The sequence below is a fragment of the Thermobia domestica genome, chromosome 4 (genome assembly GCF_964235325.1).
Source record: "Thermobia domestica chromosome 4, izTheDome1.hap1.1, whole genome shotgun sequence".
Lineage (NCBI taxonomy): Eukaryota > Metazoa > Arthropoda > Insecta > Zygentoma > Lepismatidae > Thermobia > Thermobia domestica.
Genome location: NC_137457.1, coordinates 7,905,391 through 7,925,718, shown reverse-complemented (window position 1 = coordinate 7,925,718; position 20,328 = coordinate 7,905,391). Strand labels below are relative to the sequence as shown.

The window sequence follows — 20,328 nt, the reverse complement described above, 5'->3', positions numbered from 1 at the left end:
GGAAGAGTAAATGGGATTTCACACATTAATTTACGATTGCCAAAATGTGTAATTTACGAAATGTTCACTAGGACGGAAATACTTTCCTCTGTAAACATGGTTGATTACTTCTTATTTGATTGGTTTACTTATGATTAAACTTAACAAATACATGTGCGTAAGGAACACAAAAAAGTGACTTAGCATGAAGCAGATTTTTGAATGTATTATCTGAAAGTATTAATATGAAACTAAATTGCATGTATATGTATATATATAGTCATCTTTAAGAAAAGTCAAAATTCTATTGGCTGAATCTTCAGCCAATCACGTAGTATTTCTTTGTCAGTACTTATTTTTCTTACAATATCCAACTCAAAACCATGGAAGGTGTTATTATAAATTATTTGTACAAGAATACAAGGTAAACCAACCTATTTGAAAGAGGTATTTACTTGCATCCTAGAGAACATTCAACAATTTCTAGTTTTTGACAATTCTCAGAATTAGGGATTTTCTTATGTAACAATCCTGGCGTAAGAATAGCAAAATGCAAGCATTTTTCATACATACTAGGTTACAGGAATGACAAATTCAATTTATACAAGTGTATACTTGAGTCATGTAAAATATTAGTTTTTAATTTTTAAAAACTTCCACAATTAAGAGGTGGATCAAAGTGCCCTTTTTAACGTTTAGGAAGAGTGCAATAAATTATAAAATAGGATGGAACCTTATACTGAACTAGATAGTAATATTAAAAATAATTCACCATAAAAAATATAAATTAGGTGAACATCCAACCATGTTCTGACGAGATGTAGTGTATCTATCTATCTATATATATATGACAATTGTTTAATGTATAAAACGAAACAAGATTTTTGAACGAAATTTATAGCCGAGTCCAACGAGGCATTTTAGCAAATATTACAAAAAGAAAATACAAATTGAAAGGATCACTTTTCAATCATGGGATTGGAGGGAGTACCTCTTTGAAATTTTAAGGTATAAGTATCAATCAGACCATGTCATATGAAAGAGAATGGACTGCTATACTCATCTATATAATCATATCACATGATAAAGCATCATCAGAGAGTGTGGAAAATGTGAAACTTCTAAATTTGAAATTTAGACTACCTTTACCATGAAAGGAAACAACATGGGCCACTAAAACATTTGAAGATACATACGATGATCATATACGACGACCTTATTTGTTTCCTATTCAATCTCTAAAATTTAGGGAGTTGGTCAATGCACCCATTTTAAAAATTTTAGGTTGGGCTAATATACTCCTGCCAAAATTTAGTTGATCCTGTATTCTTTAGGAGGTCGTAAACTTCAAGGTAGGGTACTGAGGAGGCTTGTCAAATATTTTCCTGATTAATCAGCTAGAAAATTGTAGGCTACTTATATATATTGCAAGTTACCTGCACAGTAAACTAATATTAGAGTAGTTTTTGAAGGAAACCCACAACTCAAAAAATGTATATTCCATATAGAAATCTATATTCAAGATGGCGTCAGGCTCGAAGTCGATGCAAAGTGGTGCTCTTATTGTTTACCTGTTTTTCGTGGTTGTGTGTAGTGTTTATGTGCGTGCTCTACTGTCTTCATGTAGTATAGGTGCTGTGACTTTCCCAAGTGAAGCATTGCCAATGAAACATGGACTGAAGTGTAGTGTAAGATCATTTCATTTTATTGCTGCTGCCTTCATACCAAGAGGACCGCCATGCGCTCTCTCTGGTACTGCTAACAGTGACGGAGGAACTACAAGTGATTTTGTGCCAAGGTATGAGTCGAAAGCAAAAAAACAGTGCCTCATTCTTGTTTGCTTTCTCCTCCTTTGTGGTGATATTCACGTAAACCCTGGCCCACCCTGTCCATATTACACCAGTGCTTTCAATATATATTATCAAAATGTTCGTAGCATTAAAAACAAATTACTTGAGTGCTCATTGAACCTAGGTGAGATAAGGGAACTGGATTGTTTCGCAGTGACCGAATCGTGGCTGAATGAATCAGTGAACGACAGTGAAATTAGCTTTTCTAATAATTTCACCATTTATCGTAAAGACCGCATAACTCGTGGAGGTGGAGTGATGATTTGTGTAAATAATAAGTGGAAGAGCAAGAGAAGACTGGATCTCGAACGGGATTGTGAACTTATTTGGGTGGAAGTATTTATTCCAAAGCGTCGTTCTGTGTTTATTGGATGCTTCTATAGACCGCACAAGAACACCCCCAAGCACATCTTAGAAGCTTGCCATGACTCACTGTTGCATGCGTTGTCACACGGTGACGTCATCCTATTGGGTGATTTCAACCTTTCCATCACGTGGCAGGACAGCAAGCATGGCGTCGCTAAAGATGGAAACGACAGTTATTTCATGGACAATTTTATTCATGGACTTGGTCTAGGTCAACATAATATGCATAATACCCGCAATAATAGCAATCTTGACTATATTCTATCTAACTTAGAACCTCGTTGTGTTGTCCCATGCAGAAATCTTTTTCCCTCGGATCACGATTCCTTGGATGTTTCTTTCGATTTCCTCCCCTCCCCTACTACAAACCAGCCCCTCAAAAGTAGGTCACAACTTGTTTGGAAGAAAGCCCCCTGGGGTGACATCTGCCGGGCTATTGAACTGTTTCCTTGGTGTTTGTTAGAGGTAGGAAGTGTTGACGACGCTGTGGACTTATTTACATCTGTTGTCCACTCAGCCATAAAGGACTTTGTGCCGGTGAAAGCATCAAAATCGAACAGGTTTCCGGTCTGGTACGACAATGAACTTCGTGAACTTCTTAAAAACAAAAAGCTTGCCTGGACTCTATGGAAATCACATCCGAGTGACTACACATACAAAAACTTTGCTAGAATTAGAAGTCTTGCCAAGAAGGTACAGCGGCGTAAATATTTTGAATATATGGACTCAATTGGTGATTTTACTGTTAGTAACCCTAAAGTCTTTTGGTCTGTAATTAAATCTAGAACAAAATCTCCGGGCATACCGGCAACAGTTCAAGATGAAAATACTGAAGCGAGTGATGATCAAAGACCAGACCTCTTCAATAACTACTTCTGCAAAACATTTACTTCCCTTCCCTCTACGACCCATCTCCCCCCTCTCCACCCCATCTGTTCGGACACCTTATCCATTCTCTCTACCACCCCGGGCGAAGTTCTGGCTCTCTTACTATCGTTATCTCCACATAGATCACTTGGACCTGATAAAATTAGTCCTCTCTTTCTCAACAAAACTGCTTCAGTTATTGCGGTTCCTCTATCTATCTTATTCAATAGATGCTTCAAGGAAGGGTATTATCCCACCAGTTGGAAACTAGCTCACGTGACCCCAATATATAAATCAGGACTTAAAGATCATGTATCCTCCTATAGGCCAATATCTCTTCTTTCTGTAATATCAATTATCTGTGAAAAAATAATCAAAGACAGGCTACTTAAATTCACCTCACCTTACATCCATAGTTCTCAGCACGGCTTTCTACCGAAAAGCTCAAGTCTCTCAAACTTAAGTACTCTTCTTTCATGTGCAGTCAAATGTATGAATAACAATACTCAATTAGATGTTATCTACTTTGATCTCTCGAAGGCCTTTGATTCTGTCAGTCACATTCATCTTCTTCATAAACTCTCCAATAGATTTAATGTACATGGCAAATTTCTCTCTCTAATCACAAGCTACTTGAAGGACCGTAAACAGAGAGTTGTTATTTCAGGGGCGACTTCTAACCCCCAACCCGTGATCTCAGGGGTGCCTCAGGGGAGTGTACTTGGGCCTCTGCTGTTTGTCCTGTATATGGATGATCTCTACACGCACTTATCAGCTCAACCTAGTGGCCTTCTCCTTTTTGCTGACGATTGTAAGTTATACAGAGAAATATCGTGTCTCCATGACACAATTGCTCTACAGGAAGACATAAATTACCTTACAGGCTGGTGTGAAATGTGGCACTTGAAACTCAACAGTAAGAAATGTGACAGTATTACTATTACTTTGAAAAAGTCTCCTGTTCCCTCCACATACCACATCAACGATTCCCCTATCACACATTCTGCTAGTCATAACGATCTTGGTGTCATCTTTGATTCAAAACTCACCTTCTCTGACCACATCTCCTCAATACTAAAGAATTCAATGCGCATGTTGGGACTTCTTTATCGATTCACCGAACTACGCACTGTTTCTTCATTAGCAACTTTTTATAAGACTTTAATAGCGCCCAAGATCGAATACTGCTCTCCCATATGGGCCATGGCAGCACCTACACATCTCTCCAGACTTGATTCTGTTCTCAATTTCTTCATCGCTATAGTCCGTTTTCGTGTTCCTGCACTTCGAATATTATCTAAGAAGGAGCTCTTGCGACATCTTAATATTCAGACTCCTGAAGTACGCAGAATTATCTCTGACCTGAAATATCTACAGAAAATAGTTAATGGAAGCTTAAGATCGGAAATATTACTTCAGGAACTATCCTTACGTGTCCCTTCCCGCATCACCCGGAATACCCACCTATTCCATCTTTCCCGTCCTAGGTTGGCTGTTATACAGAGGTCTCTTTTTTATAGAATACCAAACTGTTATAATCAAGTAACAACTGATGTGGACATTTTTTCGAGCTACCCAGTGTTTGAAAGAGCAATTAAACGAGCTTTGACGGAATAGTTTTACTTTTACACTCTTTTTTTTTTCTATGTTGTTGTTATTGTTGTCTTGTTTTTTTTCTTTCTTTTGTTAGCATGTCCCTGTGTAAAATGGCAAAGTTATGCTGTATCTGGGAATTTGTTTAATAAATAAATAAATAAAATAAATATAGTTTATATGATTATGATGGATGTATAGATTGTAGGTTAGAAAGTCACAAAACAAACATTAAACAAATTAGAAGTTCGAGAAATGGTCACGATCTTGTGTAAAGTGCAGTATAGATTCTTTATCGAATTGTATATTTTGTACAAAAGATATTCTCGTAAATTATTTTGTCTCGCACAGAAGAAGTGGTTAAAATGTCACAATAATCAATTATGCTGTACTGTATTATAATAATATTTAAGAAATTTTCATAAAATACGCTAATGTGTAACATTAAAAATTAATAGCAAATTTGAATTTAATAATAACGATAAGAATATCTTATCATAGAATTTTCAATTCAAATTATGCATGCAAACGTATAATTCTCTCATAACTTTGTTGTATTCTCCAGTTTAATTTACCTTAATATATTACTATGTTAAGAAGATGACACAACTTTGAGAGATATAATGGTGGTAAAGCAAAGTGTATGATCATCAAAAGATCAAATATGGTTATAAGCACATTACTTACGTGTTGATTCTTCACCAGGTTTAGTACTTGTTTCTGGTCGAGTAACTAAAAATAAACATTGTAATTATTATTAATGTCCGTATATACAAATAAAAAATTAATTGCAGATGACTTTGCGTGTAATATACTGTTATTAGTTCATATTAAAATATTTGTTGTGCGGTTATTACGACTTAGTTACCTTTTGTTTGGGTTAGAAACTGGAATTTCTTTTCTTCTGTAATTTAACTACAGCATGTTATATTATTTCCGCGATATTGTATACTAGAAGTTACATTTTAACGATATTACTTATAAACATTTTATGCTGACTATAACAATTTTTAGTTAATATTAATAACACAGACATTTATAATTTATATTTCATATAGATTTTTCCAATTGTAAATAGACTATTAATTAATTTAAGTCTTGCTTTGTTTGAGTTCTTTATCTAATTTACTAACATTGTCATTAAAAAAACTCTTTAAAATTATAAAAATTCAATTTCAAACATTTACCTTAATTATAAATAACTATTAAAATATTGGTGAATGTTTTGAAAGCATATACGACATTTGTATGTAACGAGATAGATATTATGTGCACATTTCGCAAATTCCACTTGATTCAGACCACAATTTAACCTTTTCACTGCATTACTATTTTGGTCTTACAACACGCGACTACACGCGGAGGTATAGCGGAGATAAATAGTTATGAATTATATATTTCACACATTTCAATATTTATCTATTAATCGCAGACATATATCTTATAAAAATGAAGAAAATTTAATTTTTGATTCAAAGAAATAACCCATAGTCTGAAGAAAAGGTAATGAGACCACATCCAGGGTTAAAACATTGAAAACATCTCTCTAAATCATTAAATAAATTTAAAGTATGACCACTGGGCTTGAAAACACTTCTACTAACGCCTTTCCTGTACACGGAAGACAGCCTGGAAGTTTCTTTCCAGAATATCCTTGAAGCAGCACAGTAACTATTCCTCGAACTATGCTACGAAACAAATACGGCCATTTGAGGACCTTTTTTTTTACTCGGAGTAGCAAGAAAGATCCACTTTTGCCAGTTGTGGACTGCAAGGGGCTGGAGAAGCGTTGTAGTGCCCTTTCGGGATATATATTCATTTGTCACGAAACCGATTTGTCTTATGCATTCTCCTGTTGCAGTTTCCACTTGGTTTCAATGTTTAGCCTCACTAGCTTGTAACTTTGCTTCAACCTTTTCATGACTTTTACAGTGAATTCATAAGAGACGATCTTTTCGTCAGGTACAATTTTGTGGTGCACCACACTCTGGGCATCATAGGAAACAATGTGCATGGCCTAGGCTTTGTTCTGCTCTTTCAAGCCTTTTTTGGCGAGAGGATGCTGTTGTATGTCATTTTAAACTCTTTCTTTTCGTCTCTCAGTACTACTCAAAAACTTCCATTACGACACCGGTTATCACACTGTCCGATTCCTCACTGTTAATTTAAACACACTGGGAAAGATCTTCACAAACAAATACATAGTTTTGCTTTCGCTTGTTTATAAAAACTTTCGGCCTGAGCTTAGCACAAATTTTTTTCACATCTCCATATTTTCGATAATAATAACATAAGTGTTCATTTTATCACTTTCTGCGCAGACTGCGATAATTTGAACACTTATTCGACGGTTGGAGGTCAATGCGTAACGCTCATGTTGCATATTTTCATCGGTTCCGCTCCTGAACAGGCGTCCTACTCGTGGTTCGTCTTTCACAATATCTTGACCGCCTTTGAAGGACAGTTAATTTGATACACTTTTACTGCTGACCACTTTAGGGTTATGGTCTTCGTTAATCGATGTTGCGAGCCTACCACTTAATGGCGTAGCGCTGTTCGATGGAACGTTGTATATTTAAGTTTCGATAAAGCTTATAGATATACGTGTGCCCATTCTGTCGTTTCCAGTAGAGTATGAAGCTGCTTTGCTTGAAGTACAATTTTTATTGTATCGTGAGATAAAATATTTATTCGTGCAATTTGTATATCTGCACCACTTCTTTGAGCGATTTATTATTGATCAGAATAGTTCGAATACTATCAAAAATAACAAATTATTTCTTGACCTACAAAATATTGAGATTTAGTATTTAAAGAAAATTGTTTAACATTTATCAACGTGTTTGTTATAGTGTTTTGCAAGTCAGAATATATTAGTTTAAAACTGTCAAACATAAGAAAATTATCAAATTATGTATTTAGCCAGATTTAAAATTTTAATACTTGGATTATTTCCTTAAGAAATATAATACTTCATTATAAAATTATTTTATCTTTTTTATCTTAAAAATTACTTTATCTTAAAAAATGGAAAGTTATTTAGATCCATCGTATATTAAATTTGGAACATTAGGATTTATGTTCTAGTGTTTAGTCTTATAATTGCTAAGATATAGCAATAACGCATTTAAATACTCACAGTTCAAAGTGAAGATTTCGATGGTTGTTCTGGTATAAACTTGTAACAAAGAAAGATAAATATTTAGTCTAGTATCAAAATGCTCGTATATTTAAACTGTTAATATTAAATTTATAAGTTAGCTTCTTTTACCTCGTATAAAGATAAGCAGAGTTAGAAATTACATTTCCTATAATATCAGTCAGACGAATTTCAGTTCCAAAATAATTATGTTTTGATTTCAACTAATATGATCTCACTCTTAAAGACAATTATGCAATCCCTATAGAATAATTTTAGTGGTCATGAAGAGTAAAGGCAATTGATTTTATTGTAGTTTTACCTTAGTGTGTATTATAAGAGTGTATTATGGATTTTAACTGTGATGATTGTTACTTGTAGTGTTTCTTATAAAAAAAAAACATTTAACATTTCAAAACTGGATATTAGTATTTATGGCATTGATATAATGGATAATAATACAAATTACAATATTTTAACATAGTATTAATAGCCTTTAACATATTACCATCAAAATGTCTCTTAAATTTAAAAGTATTGTGCTCGATTTTAGGTGATATATACTTAAAATATTGAATATTATTGTCTTCTAATTTCACTTACATGTTCTTTATGTTTAATATAACACTGATATAATAGTAAATAAAGAAAAAAATATGAAAGCAATTGAGGCGATGAGAGTCACTATATCAGAGTATGCTATCCCTATTAAGTATGGCTTTAATTTCGAATGATAAAAAGCCTGACTTTCAAGTTATCTTCACAATGGCAGAGAAAATATATTTATATGACTTATAAACTAATCTACCGTTATGCTAACAAGACGAGGAATTGTATATAGGAAGTTATACATTGCATTTAAATATATATATAATATGTTACTTGTTGCAAGCTGGAATGGGAGTTTTAAATCAAACAAGTAAATTTTCAATGAAAATTTTCTTGAAATTATTTTGAAAAAAATCGCCAAATGTTATAACTAGAAAGAAATTAGCCACAATAATGGTGACCATACCTAACCAACTTTCGAAATTAGTGTCAACTTTAGAAATACTTTTTATTCAGATTTTTATCGGTCATTGCTTACCGTTAATGACCCTGAAATTCAAATCCGAAATGCCTATACAAATCCTTATTAATCCTTTAAAAATTAAACCTAAGACATTAATATGATGTTTGATCATTTTATTACTTCAGGCGAAAATCTGCTCCGGATTTATTGCATGTATATATTTACAGGTGTTCAATTCTGTTAAGTCACAGAGGATAGCGGGTCAAGTAAAGATATTAACAACTTAATCTTAACAGTCTTCAAACTTATCCCCAACGGCTGTAGCTGTGTAAAGGGGCGTATTATTATCCTGGGATATGGCAAATTTCCCGTAGAAATCGAGATCCGTGGTGAAAAACAAGAAACGACAACTCATCCACCTATGTCGTATTTTTCTAGTCGTCAGAGACCCATGATACATTTTCAGGTACCATGCCATGGTGCTATATCTTTATTCTTCCTTTTCCGCAATTTGGCAGTTACACCAATGAACGTCATGTAACTTACGACAGACTCTGATTGTCGTTGCAAGTTTTCACAGGTGATATAGAATCTCTGTTCCTTACACTGAAACTGAAAATGCGCTTTATTCTCGGAGGACATTTTTGCTCTTCGTATGTGTAGTTTTCTTTCGTGAATTTACTTTCGCCTTGGAGTAACACTCAGGGCACACCCGAGATATTTGCCACATTTTTTATGATTGCTCCACGTAATTTGCACACATTCTTTATGTTTGCACCGACAATTTTTCGTATATATATACAGGGTGTTAATGAACTATATCGACAAATTTTAAGAGGTTATTTCCCACATCAAAATAAGCCAAAATATTCATATGGACCTATGGCGAAAAGTGCATAATTTCAGAGCTAGGGGTGTCCAAATTCGCGAAGAAGCAAAATTTCAACAGGCCCTATTTCGAATTCCAGAAACTGTGGATTGTAGTCCTTATCAGCGTGAAGAGAGCCATACATACACAGTCCAAAAAAGCGCATATTTCATCAATTTTCAATAACTGTACAGGGTACATCCTGCAGGGTATAATTCTTAGATATGCTCTCAATATAGTTTTCTGATATACCCTTATTTCAAGAAGAGCCCAAAGTAGGCAGGATGTAAGCCTTGGCAACAATGGACATCCAATGCTTCGGAGGGAAGTTGGAAGTGTTAGAAACCAGCAGCTCCAGGTTTTTTTTGTTCAGAGTAAGGTGTAATGTGATGTATTTCGTCACGGTATATTTCACTTTTCCTTCAGTTATGAGCGAGAAAGACACGTGGCAGCATGCGTTTTTCCGAGTACGAGAGGCTGTGCTGCTGACGATCCTTAATACTTATGACATTGCGGAAGATAATTGAGTGTTCACTGCTATCAAAATTTAACGTTTATTTACTTTGAACCAATCATAATGTCACAGCATATCTGAAAATTCGGTTGATTGTTAGTCAGTGAATTTCACCCTGTAGGAAATACTCTGTACATCCATTAAAAATTAATGAAATGTGCATGTATGCATGACTTTCTTTACGCTGATAAGGACCACCACCAACAGTTTCACGAGTTCGAAATAGAGCCTCTTCCATTTTAGCTTCTATGCGATTTTGGACAGCCCTAGCTCTGAATCAATGTACTTTTCCCCGCAGGTCCATACGAACTTTTTATATTATTTTGATGTGAGGGATTACCGTTATAGTTCGTTGGTATAATCCATTAACACCCTGTATATATATATATATATATATATATATATATATATATATATATATATATATATAAGATGTGCCCTATTTTACTCCATCGTTTGATCACTTTACTCCACACGGTTCTGTTCTTCACGTAGTGAGACGAGTCTTCTAATAGATTTCCAGTAAGAGATCACCGTTGGAGAACGCACCTGACGATTACGTAATAAGATATTTGACGTGTTTAACTCGAGATGTCTCCATTAAATCTACAGAGATATGAAGTTTAGAGTATTTCGTGACTATGTAATATTTTTCCTCGTGATAGTTTAGCATTTGTACAATGTCCAAATTCAATTTAAGTAAAATCTTAGAAATACATACAAACATTTACGAGTTGTTATGTGCACTATAAGCATTATGTTACAGTGTTGTATATGTATCATTTCCTTCATTAACGACATTATCTTCTAAATGAAGGGAATGATGCAATACCGAAACTATATAATAGATTAATGTTAACAAGTGCCTGCTTAGATTTTTCTTTAATCTTATTTCTCGTCTACTGAGAAAATTATACTATTCAAACCTAATATATCCCATGTTTGTTTTTATTGTCAAGTTAAGTTCCCTAAGTTCGATTATTTTAAATGTTACAAATTAAAGAAATTAATTAGTAAGATTTTGAAATAGCAATTATTAATTATATTACAACTGCAACCATTCTAATTATGCTACAACGACAGTGTTGACTTATTTTCATATCATATATCTAATTTTATAAGCATATTATAGTATCAAGTTCTACGTAAGCACGACTAAATGAAAAATAACATGACAAAATTATAGTTCAGATTGTCATTAAGGTGTGGTAAATATTACGAAATCACACAAGTAAACTTTCACATTGTTTAACTTTATACTAAGAACAATGACAAGTTAGGAACTGACTTTTAATTTTAAATTATTTATTTTGCATTCAAATTACCTATGAACCAATAATAATTAGTTAGATGTATGACGGATATTGTGATATATTATTCCGTAAAACAAACAGCTATAGACTACTCCTTAAACAAAATATATATATTTCTCGTTACGAAAACATAATCAATTTAACATTTCTTAGTCAAACACGTAAGTGATTCTAAAATAAATATGTTGCTACGAGTTCCAAAATAGTTATCTTTCGTTGAATTAATTTGGTTTTGTAACTGAATTTAATATGGAATTCATTTGGTTTCGTTTTCAGAAAGTTAATGTGGAAATTAAGAAATATGAGCTATTTCCCCCTACCTTGAGGTTTCGGAGGTGTTGGAGTTCCTGCAGAAGATAAGACAGTATTTTAAAAGTCGAATTATATTAACATTACTAAAAATGTTGTTACACTTATTAGTTCTTAAATTTCCAACACTAGTATGGAATGACGAATATTAGATCAAAAATTCAAGGTATTTACGACATGGTAAAGCATTTAAACATTTCAATTTGAGTGAACTAATTCATATGTGGTCTACAAACAGTATCAGGTCTGTTCAAGAAGGAAGATGTCTGCAGCACTCAGGGAGTGAAATAATTACATATTAATATTTCCTTTAATAGGAAAGCGTCACTATTTCTAGTCTTTATAGAAAGTTATATATCAGGAGACAATAGATATAATATATTTTGCCAACGACAAGGTGTCTTCTGTCATCATGAAGCTGATACAGGCACAGGACGCTAACCACGAAGCTGTATTAAGTGATAGACGAACAAATTTATAAGACGATAATCGCTAAATGATCTCTGCAGTGCAACAACTCTTTTAGATGGCAGTGTGTCTTATCCACACTGTTATTTGAGATGCGAAACATTGTCTAATTTGGTAACTCTCCGAAAAGTTAATTAAAGTACAAGTGTTTTTCGTACAAAGTTTGACATCATCAGGCTAACACTGAATTGAAAACACGCATTCCATTGTGTCATCTTTCATTTACACGAAACAACCAACGAGATAACTTTAAATTTGCCTATCAATGTCTTTACTTGCTTGTTTATTATTTACGTAGATATATTATTTATTAATCTTTCCTATGACTTACAGGAATGAGAAACACCGTGTTCTACTAGTAGATAATAGGAAATTAGTGGTTTATAATCTGAATAATTTGCTCTGGTTATTTTATTCATTACATTATCTACCTATACATTTTTATTTCCATTTGAAATAAGAATTCATTTTCTAACTGAGAAAGCTAATTTGTTTTCTTATAATATCAAGGACACAATTCTCACATCTTCTGTGTGTGTATTATTCTTTAAAATTGCATTACAGATGTCCTCGTCAAGTTAAGCATTTCTTGTAATTTGTTCATATTTAGGAAACTTTCTAATTCATATATTTATACGTTTAGGTCATGAATTTCCGTCTCCTAGTAATAAATATTATTACAAAAAATTACTGAATTAAAATACCACTGAATATGCCAATTAAGTGAATATCAGATTTAATTTAATGTGTTTTGCAATACGCATTATACCTTTTTATTGTGGATATCTATCAATGGTATTAAAATTGTGAATTTAGTGTAGTACAAATTTATAATGTCAAAGTTGAAATAATTCAACAAATACAGAATTTGAATTTAAAATCAAATATTTTAATAATATTAACTGTACATATTTGCAAATACTTAATCAATCAACATTATTCAAGTTATTTTTCGATAGTACGTAATAAAAACTGGTATCTCACATCTGCATTTCGAATTATATGTTTTGATATGAACAGTTTCAATGTCACAAATATACATAAATTAATTAAACATCTTAATTATATACTCTAAAATGCTACCAGTTTTATTATTTAATTTTTAATTCCTTAATTACCGAGGAAATTCTAAATATTTTACGTTTAACTTTTGAAATTTCAATATTACATTTTAGATTTATGTTATTTCACACATTTTAAATGCTGTTAAAAAAGATTAAGTTTAGACAAGAATAGTTCATATTTGTATAAATTACGTACCCCATACAACTTTCACTGGTACTGGAAGTAGAAATTAAGTTTATTTATGAATAAAAGTACAGAAAATCAATTACATCAATTTGTTTGAATAGGTTTGAATTAAAATTTGAAAATCAAAGTGTAAGGCAAAATATATCTCACTATTATACGATTTATGTTTTCTTAATAACGAAAACGTAACGGTTGTGAATTAAATAGAAGGTAATTATTATATAAATTTTAGTTTGATTTTGCAACTAACTCATAATGAATCTCTTTTAAGTTTTCTCTAATTGCAGAATTGTCTTCAAGGCTAACATATAACTCATCTTAATTAAATGTACAAATTATTACATTTCACCGAGAGTTATGAAATTAATTAGACGTTTAAAGAAGGTTATTATTAAAGTATTGTTGTAGATAATTAAATCTGCGGTTCTCTTCTAGTTGAATGTATAATTGTAAAATTATTATACAACAATTGTTACCCTGCTAGAAACTAAAAAAATTCATCACAAGAAGGCAATTTTTTACAAATTAATAATATATATACTGTTATTTGTTAAAGTTACCAATAAACATTTTTGATCTAAATTTTGAGGATTTCTATTCTTAATGCAGGCTTAATTAGGTAAATCCAATGTCAAAAACTGTATTATAATATTTATTTAACATTCAAAAATTTAAAAATAAGAACTAATTCCGAATGAAAACAGACTTGTGTTGTTTGAAACAATTATTTGAAGTTTATTCATAAAGAATAAGGACTACATTCCTCTGAAGTATTATTTCTTAATTTTAAATTTAGAAAAATAATGACAAGTGATGTTATCTTCCTTAAATTGAAATTCTAATCTTACACCTTTTTTTCTTTTGCAGATTTCAATTGAACCTTAAATACTATACTTACCAGTATATGTTGGAGTTCTTACTTCAGACGGAGATGAGGAAGGTACTAATAAATGAAAAAGTGAAAAACAGCATTGTTTAAGTACCATCATCTAAATAATTTTTATATCATGTCCTTATGTATATATATATTGTTATGGTGTAACATTAGGCGGGCCGTGAAACTAGATCGAAGTCGCCACTGATCTATTTCGTGCACTAATGACTCGAGGTGACTCTAACCTTGGGGAAGATCGGCAGAGGAACTTTAATGAAATTTAGTTCTTGAAGTCACCATGTCAACATGATTTGTTATTATTTTTCTTTTCCTTTTATTTTTTATATTTTCATACACTTTTGGGAAAGATAACAGAGCAGGCTACGATTAAGGCATTTACATGAATAAGTATCCAATAATAAAAAGATGGAGATTTATCACTCAACCAATTCACTGAATTAAGCGTCGACTAAAGTCGTAGCGTACTGAGATCTGTATTTACAAGGATTATTTCATTTTATTACAGTAGATTACTTTTCTAGAGTTGATGTATATAGAGTGAAATACTTTAGTGTTTTCGTCTTGTAAGATGAGTGTTAGTTTGATAATCATTTGCTCTCATGGAAAGTTGTGAATGTGTGAAACTATATATAGTATTACATTTTTTTTCAATTTATTTATAACAGATATTTATAACAGCAATTTTATAACAGATAATTAAGAAAATATTATAAAAAGACCTAAAAATTAACAGGACCCTATGACATTGAAGCTGTGACATCCATAACCCCACAAGTCCAGCTGAAGAGATATTGAAAAAATTAATAAACACTGAATTTTTGTTGGAAATGCGAACTTAGAAATCATTTTTTCCATACTTAGCGGCATTTGTTATTCAGCAAAGTGTAAGTATGAAAAGTCTGATTTCTAAGTTGAAATTTCCAACAAATATTCTGTTCTTATTGACTCTCTTAAAATCTCTTCAGCTAGACCTGTGCGGCTATGAAAGTCACGGCTTCAGTTGACTAAATTTTCTTACAGATTAACTACTTTACATATTCTCTTTCTCCTTTGGCGTGGGAGACCCGGGTTCGATTCCCGGCGGGAGCTCATGTGGTTCGGATTCCACGTTAATCAGTAGGTCCACGTCTCATATAGCCTCGCTGCTGAAAGGGACGCTAAACTAAAATCAACTCAATATTCTCTTTCTGAGCCTTTTGATAATTCTCTCCGTACAGTAAAGCGTCTTTATAACGCTTGTGTAATTCCCAGTAAATATTTAACCTTAAATGTGTGTTATTAAGCTTCATTAATCGCATCGAGAGCACAATTTCTCCAATAAAATGTGTTCAATAGCTTGTTGATGTTTACACTTTCTAGGTGATAGTTTTTTAACAAAATAAATTCATTGTTCATTTTGACATATAAAGGAAAAAAGCGGCTACTATTTAATGAATTATGGGACTTTGATTACGTAAATATAATTTTATCGTTTCCTCCTTGGGAGATTACGAATATAATGAATTATTTAACCCGGGAAGGGTCTAGTGTTGATTTGTGACGGGTGCGATCGACAGGTGAGCGCGGTGCTCACTTATAATATAATCGTCTTAAAAGCTGTTTATGACTATATGGAATTTAATTTGAACATATTTCTATATATTGACATTTTCTGATTTATTATTAATATTATTATTATTATTTTCACAAAAATGTCATACGTTTATATAAAACCCCTCTCCAATTAACACCACCTCTACGAAGACACTTATGTGTCTGGTGGGGAGGATACCCGTGCTACAGTGAAATTTAGAGCTATATCGGTGGTAGTTCACTACCAACCTGGACGAATTAGTCTAAATGGAGTAGCCAGACGAAGAGTGTTCTGGGTGAAGGCAGCAGTTCTCCAGTAGCCAAGTTGGCGGAAATCATTGTGATTGGCATTAGGACAACTTGGATATTAGTCCTGGCCGTAGTCAGAGTGACTTCAACGACTGGGATACTGCGGGGTGGAAGACAACGGGACATCACCACTCTATATTTCCCTAGTTCGCAGGCAGCAAAAAGAGGACACGTTGATTATACGTTGTATCTATTTGTATTATCAAAGTTATTTTATGAAATCAAATTCTGTTATCCCTTATACACTACACTTAGTAAATTATTATTATTACCTAAAAATTATTTTTTATTATCGTTAGCACACAAAGAGTACATTTTTAAAAAGATATTAACACAATCAGAGCGGGTTTTTAGCATATGCTCTTCATATGTTGATACTACTCATATTTTGAGATTGAAATTTCTAATGAAATGTAAGATATCAATATCTTAATGTAAAGTATATATATCTTAGTGTCAACAGTGTGATTATGTCTCTCGATACATAGGCATTTCTAATAATACACTGTTCTGCTCCATGTCTCATCATTTCCTTCATGTCCCTTATTACACTTGCAGCAAATGCCGGCAGTGAGTTTCCCACAGATTGGCACTTCACATATAGCACATCATTTAGTTTCTTTCTTTCTGTTGCTAAATCTCTCTTTGTTGTTGCCCATGATCTCGGAGAAATCACTCAGGCAGTCGGTTGATAAATGAGCGCGGCACTCACGAATTACCCATAGTCACATACATAACGACAATGCTACTCCAGCTGAAGAGAATGAAAAGGTTACACTTGACTTTCACACGTTAGGCACATCAAGAGACAGCTAGACGGCGCCTCAAGTCTGCAATCTCACGAGGGCGCCTATGAAACAAAAACATTAACAAGCGTGAGTGCTGCGCTGACATGTCGACCTTTCCCGGGTTAAAAATAATTAAGAAAATATTTCAAATTTATTTTCCTCTATGAGTATTATTGTGTGAAAGAATATAATTATTTTCTAAATAATAAAATGTGGTTTATTCTAATATACTAATTATATTGGTTTCGAACGATTGGTATTTAGGACAATATTCTATTATAATAAAATAAAAGATTTCTTACCTTCTGAAGGTGTTACTTGTTCTGGTGTTTCACCTAAAAATAAGAACGTAATTATGTTTTAGTAGATAATGTGCTGTGTTTTTAACATTAAATACACTTTTCTCTTAAATGCTGATATATAAATAAGTGATTTAATGTTACAAATAAGAAGAAATATAGTTCAGTGAGGGGTCAGTTATCAAAATTTAAAACGATCCAATATTACCTTGAAGTGTTTAAATATATTAAGAGATAGTTTTAAACCAATTTTTACATATCTATAGTATGTTAGATATTATAATTGACTTAAAATTAATTATATGCTTCAAGAGATTGCAAATGTTTGAAGGATGTTAGTAGCTGCCAATTCCAAAAAGAAATCTCATTCCACCGGGAAATAACAGAATGAAAGTATATAATTTGAGGAGAAGACATTATATCTAGATACTGTTGATTTTTGCAAAAAGCGTAACGTCCACAAATCGTAAATAAATAGTTTAGATAATAGCGCATGAGTAATACATATTAATTTTTATGCAGGTTTGATTTTTGATAGTCGAGGTGATAGCAGGATCATATTTGATGGGTAAAAGAAATAGGTTAAAAGAAATGGTGTGTTCTCAGAGTATTCAAAAGGAAACTTCGTTGAGTAAGGAAAAGTGGTTTAAAATCCGAAAGAAATTCTTGCTGTTATATAGAATCTACATTAGAAACTGTCTAAGTAAATTTAATTGAATTACCAGTTGTAGACTAGCAATGGGAGATGTCATTTACCAGAGCTACGAAGCAAATTTGATGCGCTCAATATAATAAAGAATATATACACTTTGCTGTAATGTGTTTCGAATAAAAGAGTTTCTGTATTAATGCCGTTGATGAATTTTGTCGAGTGTACGGAAAGCAAATAAAACATTTTATTTCCAATTTATGCTTTGTGTGATTTACACGGAAGCAGCTTCTGTGAGACTGCAAAATTGTCATTAATAAAGTGGAATTTGTCTACTGATCTTGATTACTATCAAAAAGAACTTGAAAATTAGTTATGACACTCCTAATTTCCGGACGGATTTCTTTCTGTAATGTGTTAATGATGAATATTCAGGAGATTGCTTCATTTACAAAGTCAGTTTCCATATTTTTTAAAATTGGAAGGACCTACATGTTTTAATCAATTTTCATGTACTATATTGTAATTAACTATTTTACAAAGGATTGAGATATACGTCAAATTAAAGTTGAGTAGAAATATTTCAAGGCAGAGGCTGGAAGAAAGAGAAAGAAAATCTGAAAGTTTCCCAAGACTACCTGATTACTAATGAGATAGTTGAGTAACAGTAAGTAAATATGCCTGCAATGAATTCCTGCAGCATACTAATTAGACTGAAACTTCGTCACAAAATTCTTCAAAGAAGAAGGGATAAAGAGTACTTTTTTGAGAGCTTTGTGTTTTATATCTTGGTGTCTCAGAAGGTATATTCGCGAAGTGTCCCCTACAGATTCGTCTAAATTTAATTTAAATGCAAAGTTCTCCGCGGCCCGAAGTGTATTGTACTAATTTTAGCGGCCCATACGGGTAATTTGCATAGTTATGGGACTTCACATATGTGAAATTCATTCACTACTATAACGCTTGGTCACAAAACTGCTTACAGTTTCTTTAGATGTAACTGAACATGAATGTTGGCATATCCAAAACAAATTGGATCAAGTACTGCTTCTCTTACATGTGTTATCCACACCGGCCGCCATCTTGGATCCGCCACCTTGGATTCAACTTTCGGTTTTTCAAATGGGAATAGGTACATGTCTACATCAAATTCATATAAAAATTTTCTCGGAAATACATTGGTGTGGTGAGTTTTACGGTAGCTTGTAGTATTTGCAAGATATTGCATGTTAAATGTGAGGCACTTCACAAATTCAGCCATTAAAAAATTGCACTGGGCCCCGTATGTATATGTGATCTTTTACGTGATTTATTGTTGACAAAATGTTTTCTGAACGTACATACATACAGACACACGGATGTAAATAGGATATGGTAGATCTTCACCAAAATCTGGTACTATCTAGATTTACATTAGGCATTTTGTTCGTAATACAACACTTCCTTGTTATAGTATAACATGGGAGTAATAACAATCACTCACAGAAATGTATGACTCTGACATCAATGATGTAGAGAGTTTGTTTATCTATTTTTCCAGTTAGAAACTGTTTTGATTTGTCAACATCAAAAACGTAAGTGCAACTGATATTGCTCTGCAATGTCTATTCGCAAAGTGCCTAGAGGGTTTTAACATGTAATATCTCGCAAATGATACAAGCTACCGCAAAACTCACTACACCAATGAAATTAAGAGAAAATGTTATATGAGTTTGATGTATCACACGCAACTATTCCCATTTGAAAAAAACGAAAGTTAAATCCAATATGGCGGATCCAAGATAGCAACCGGTGTGAATAGCACATGTGAGAGAAGCAGTACTTGATCCAGTTTGTTTTGCATATGCCTCTATTCATGTTCAGTTACATCTAAAGAAACTAAATGCAATTTTGTGACCGAGCGTTATAGTAGTGTGTGATTGAATTTCGGGTATATGAAGGCTCATAAATATGGAAATTACCCATATGGGCCGCTAAAATTAGTACAATACACATTTAGCCATGGAGAACTTTGCATTTAAATCAGTTTCACATGAATCCCGAGGGGACACTTCGCGAATGTACCTTGTCAGTCAAAATTAATATTTTATAATTTTGTCTGTCTTTTCAAAATCAAATCAGTAATCGTTTTTTATAATATATTTTGATTCATTTTCCTTCTATTGCTTCTTATATGGGAGTAATTTTTATTTTTTCTGTATACTTGAGTTTTAATCCTCTCTTGTTTGAACGTTAAGTCGTATACACATACACACACACACACACACACACACACACACACATATAT

The 20,328-nt window shown here is 32.8% G+C and overlaps 1 protein-coding gene across 40 annotated transcripts in view; it reads right to left on the bottom strand.

The window, feature by feature from the left end:
• The window catches only part of LOC145683699 (uncharacterized), a 606,036-nt gene that overhangs the window by 93,263 nt on the left and 492,445 nt on the right, over positions 1 to 20,328 (bottom strand). For 35 of the 40 annotated variants that reach the window (XM_081755114.1, XM_081755113.1, XM_081755072.1 and 32 more), the window contains 6 exons: positions 17,396 to 17,428; positions 14,428 to 14,472; positions 13,539 to 13,559; positions 11,822 to 11,848; positions 7,795 to 7,833; positions 5,343 to 5,387 (listed from right to left, as the gene is read on the bottom strand). In XM_081755114.1, coding sequence (XP_081611240.1) covers positions 5,343 to 5,387; positions 7,795 to 7,833; positions 11,822 to 11,848; positions 13,539 to 13,559; positions 14,428 to 14,472; positions 17,396 to 17,428 — 210 coding nt within the window. The remainder of the gene's footprint in view (positions 1 to 5,342; positions 5,388 to 7,794; positions 7,834 to 11,821; positions 11,849 to 13,538; positions 13,560 to 14,427; positions 14,473 to 17,395; positions 17,429 to 20,328) is intronic. The other 5 variants (XM_081755079.1, XM_081755074.1, XM_081755086.1 and 2 more) reach the window with 5 other exon arrangements.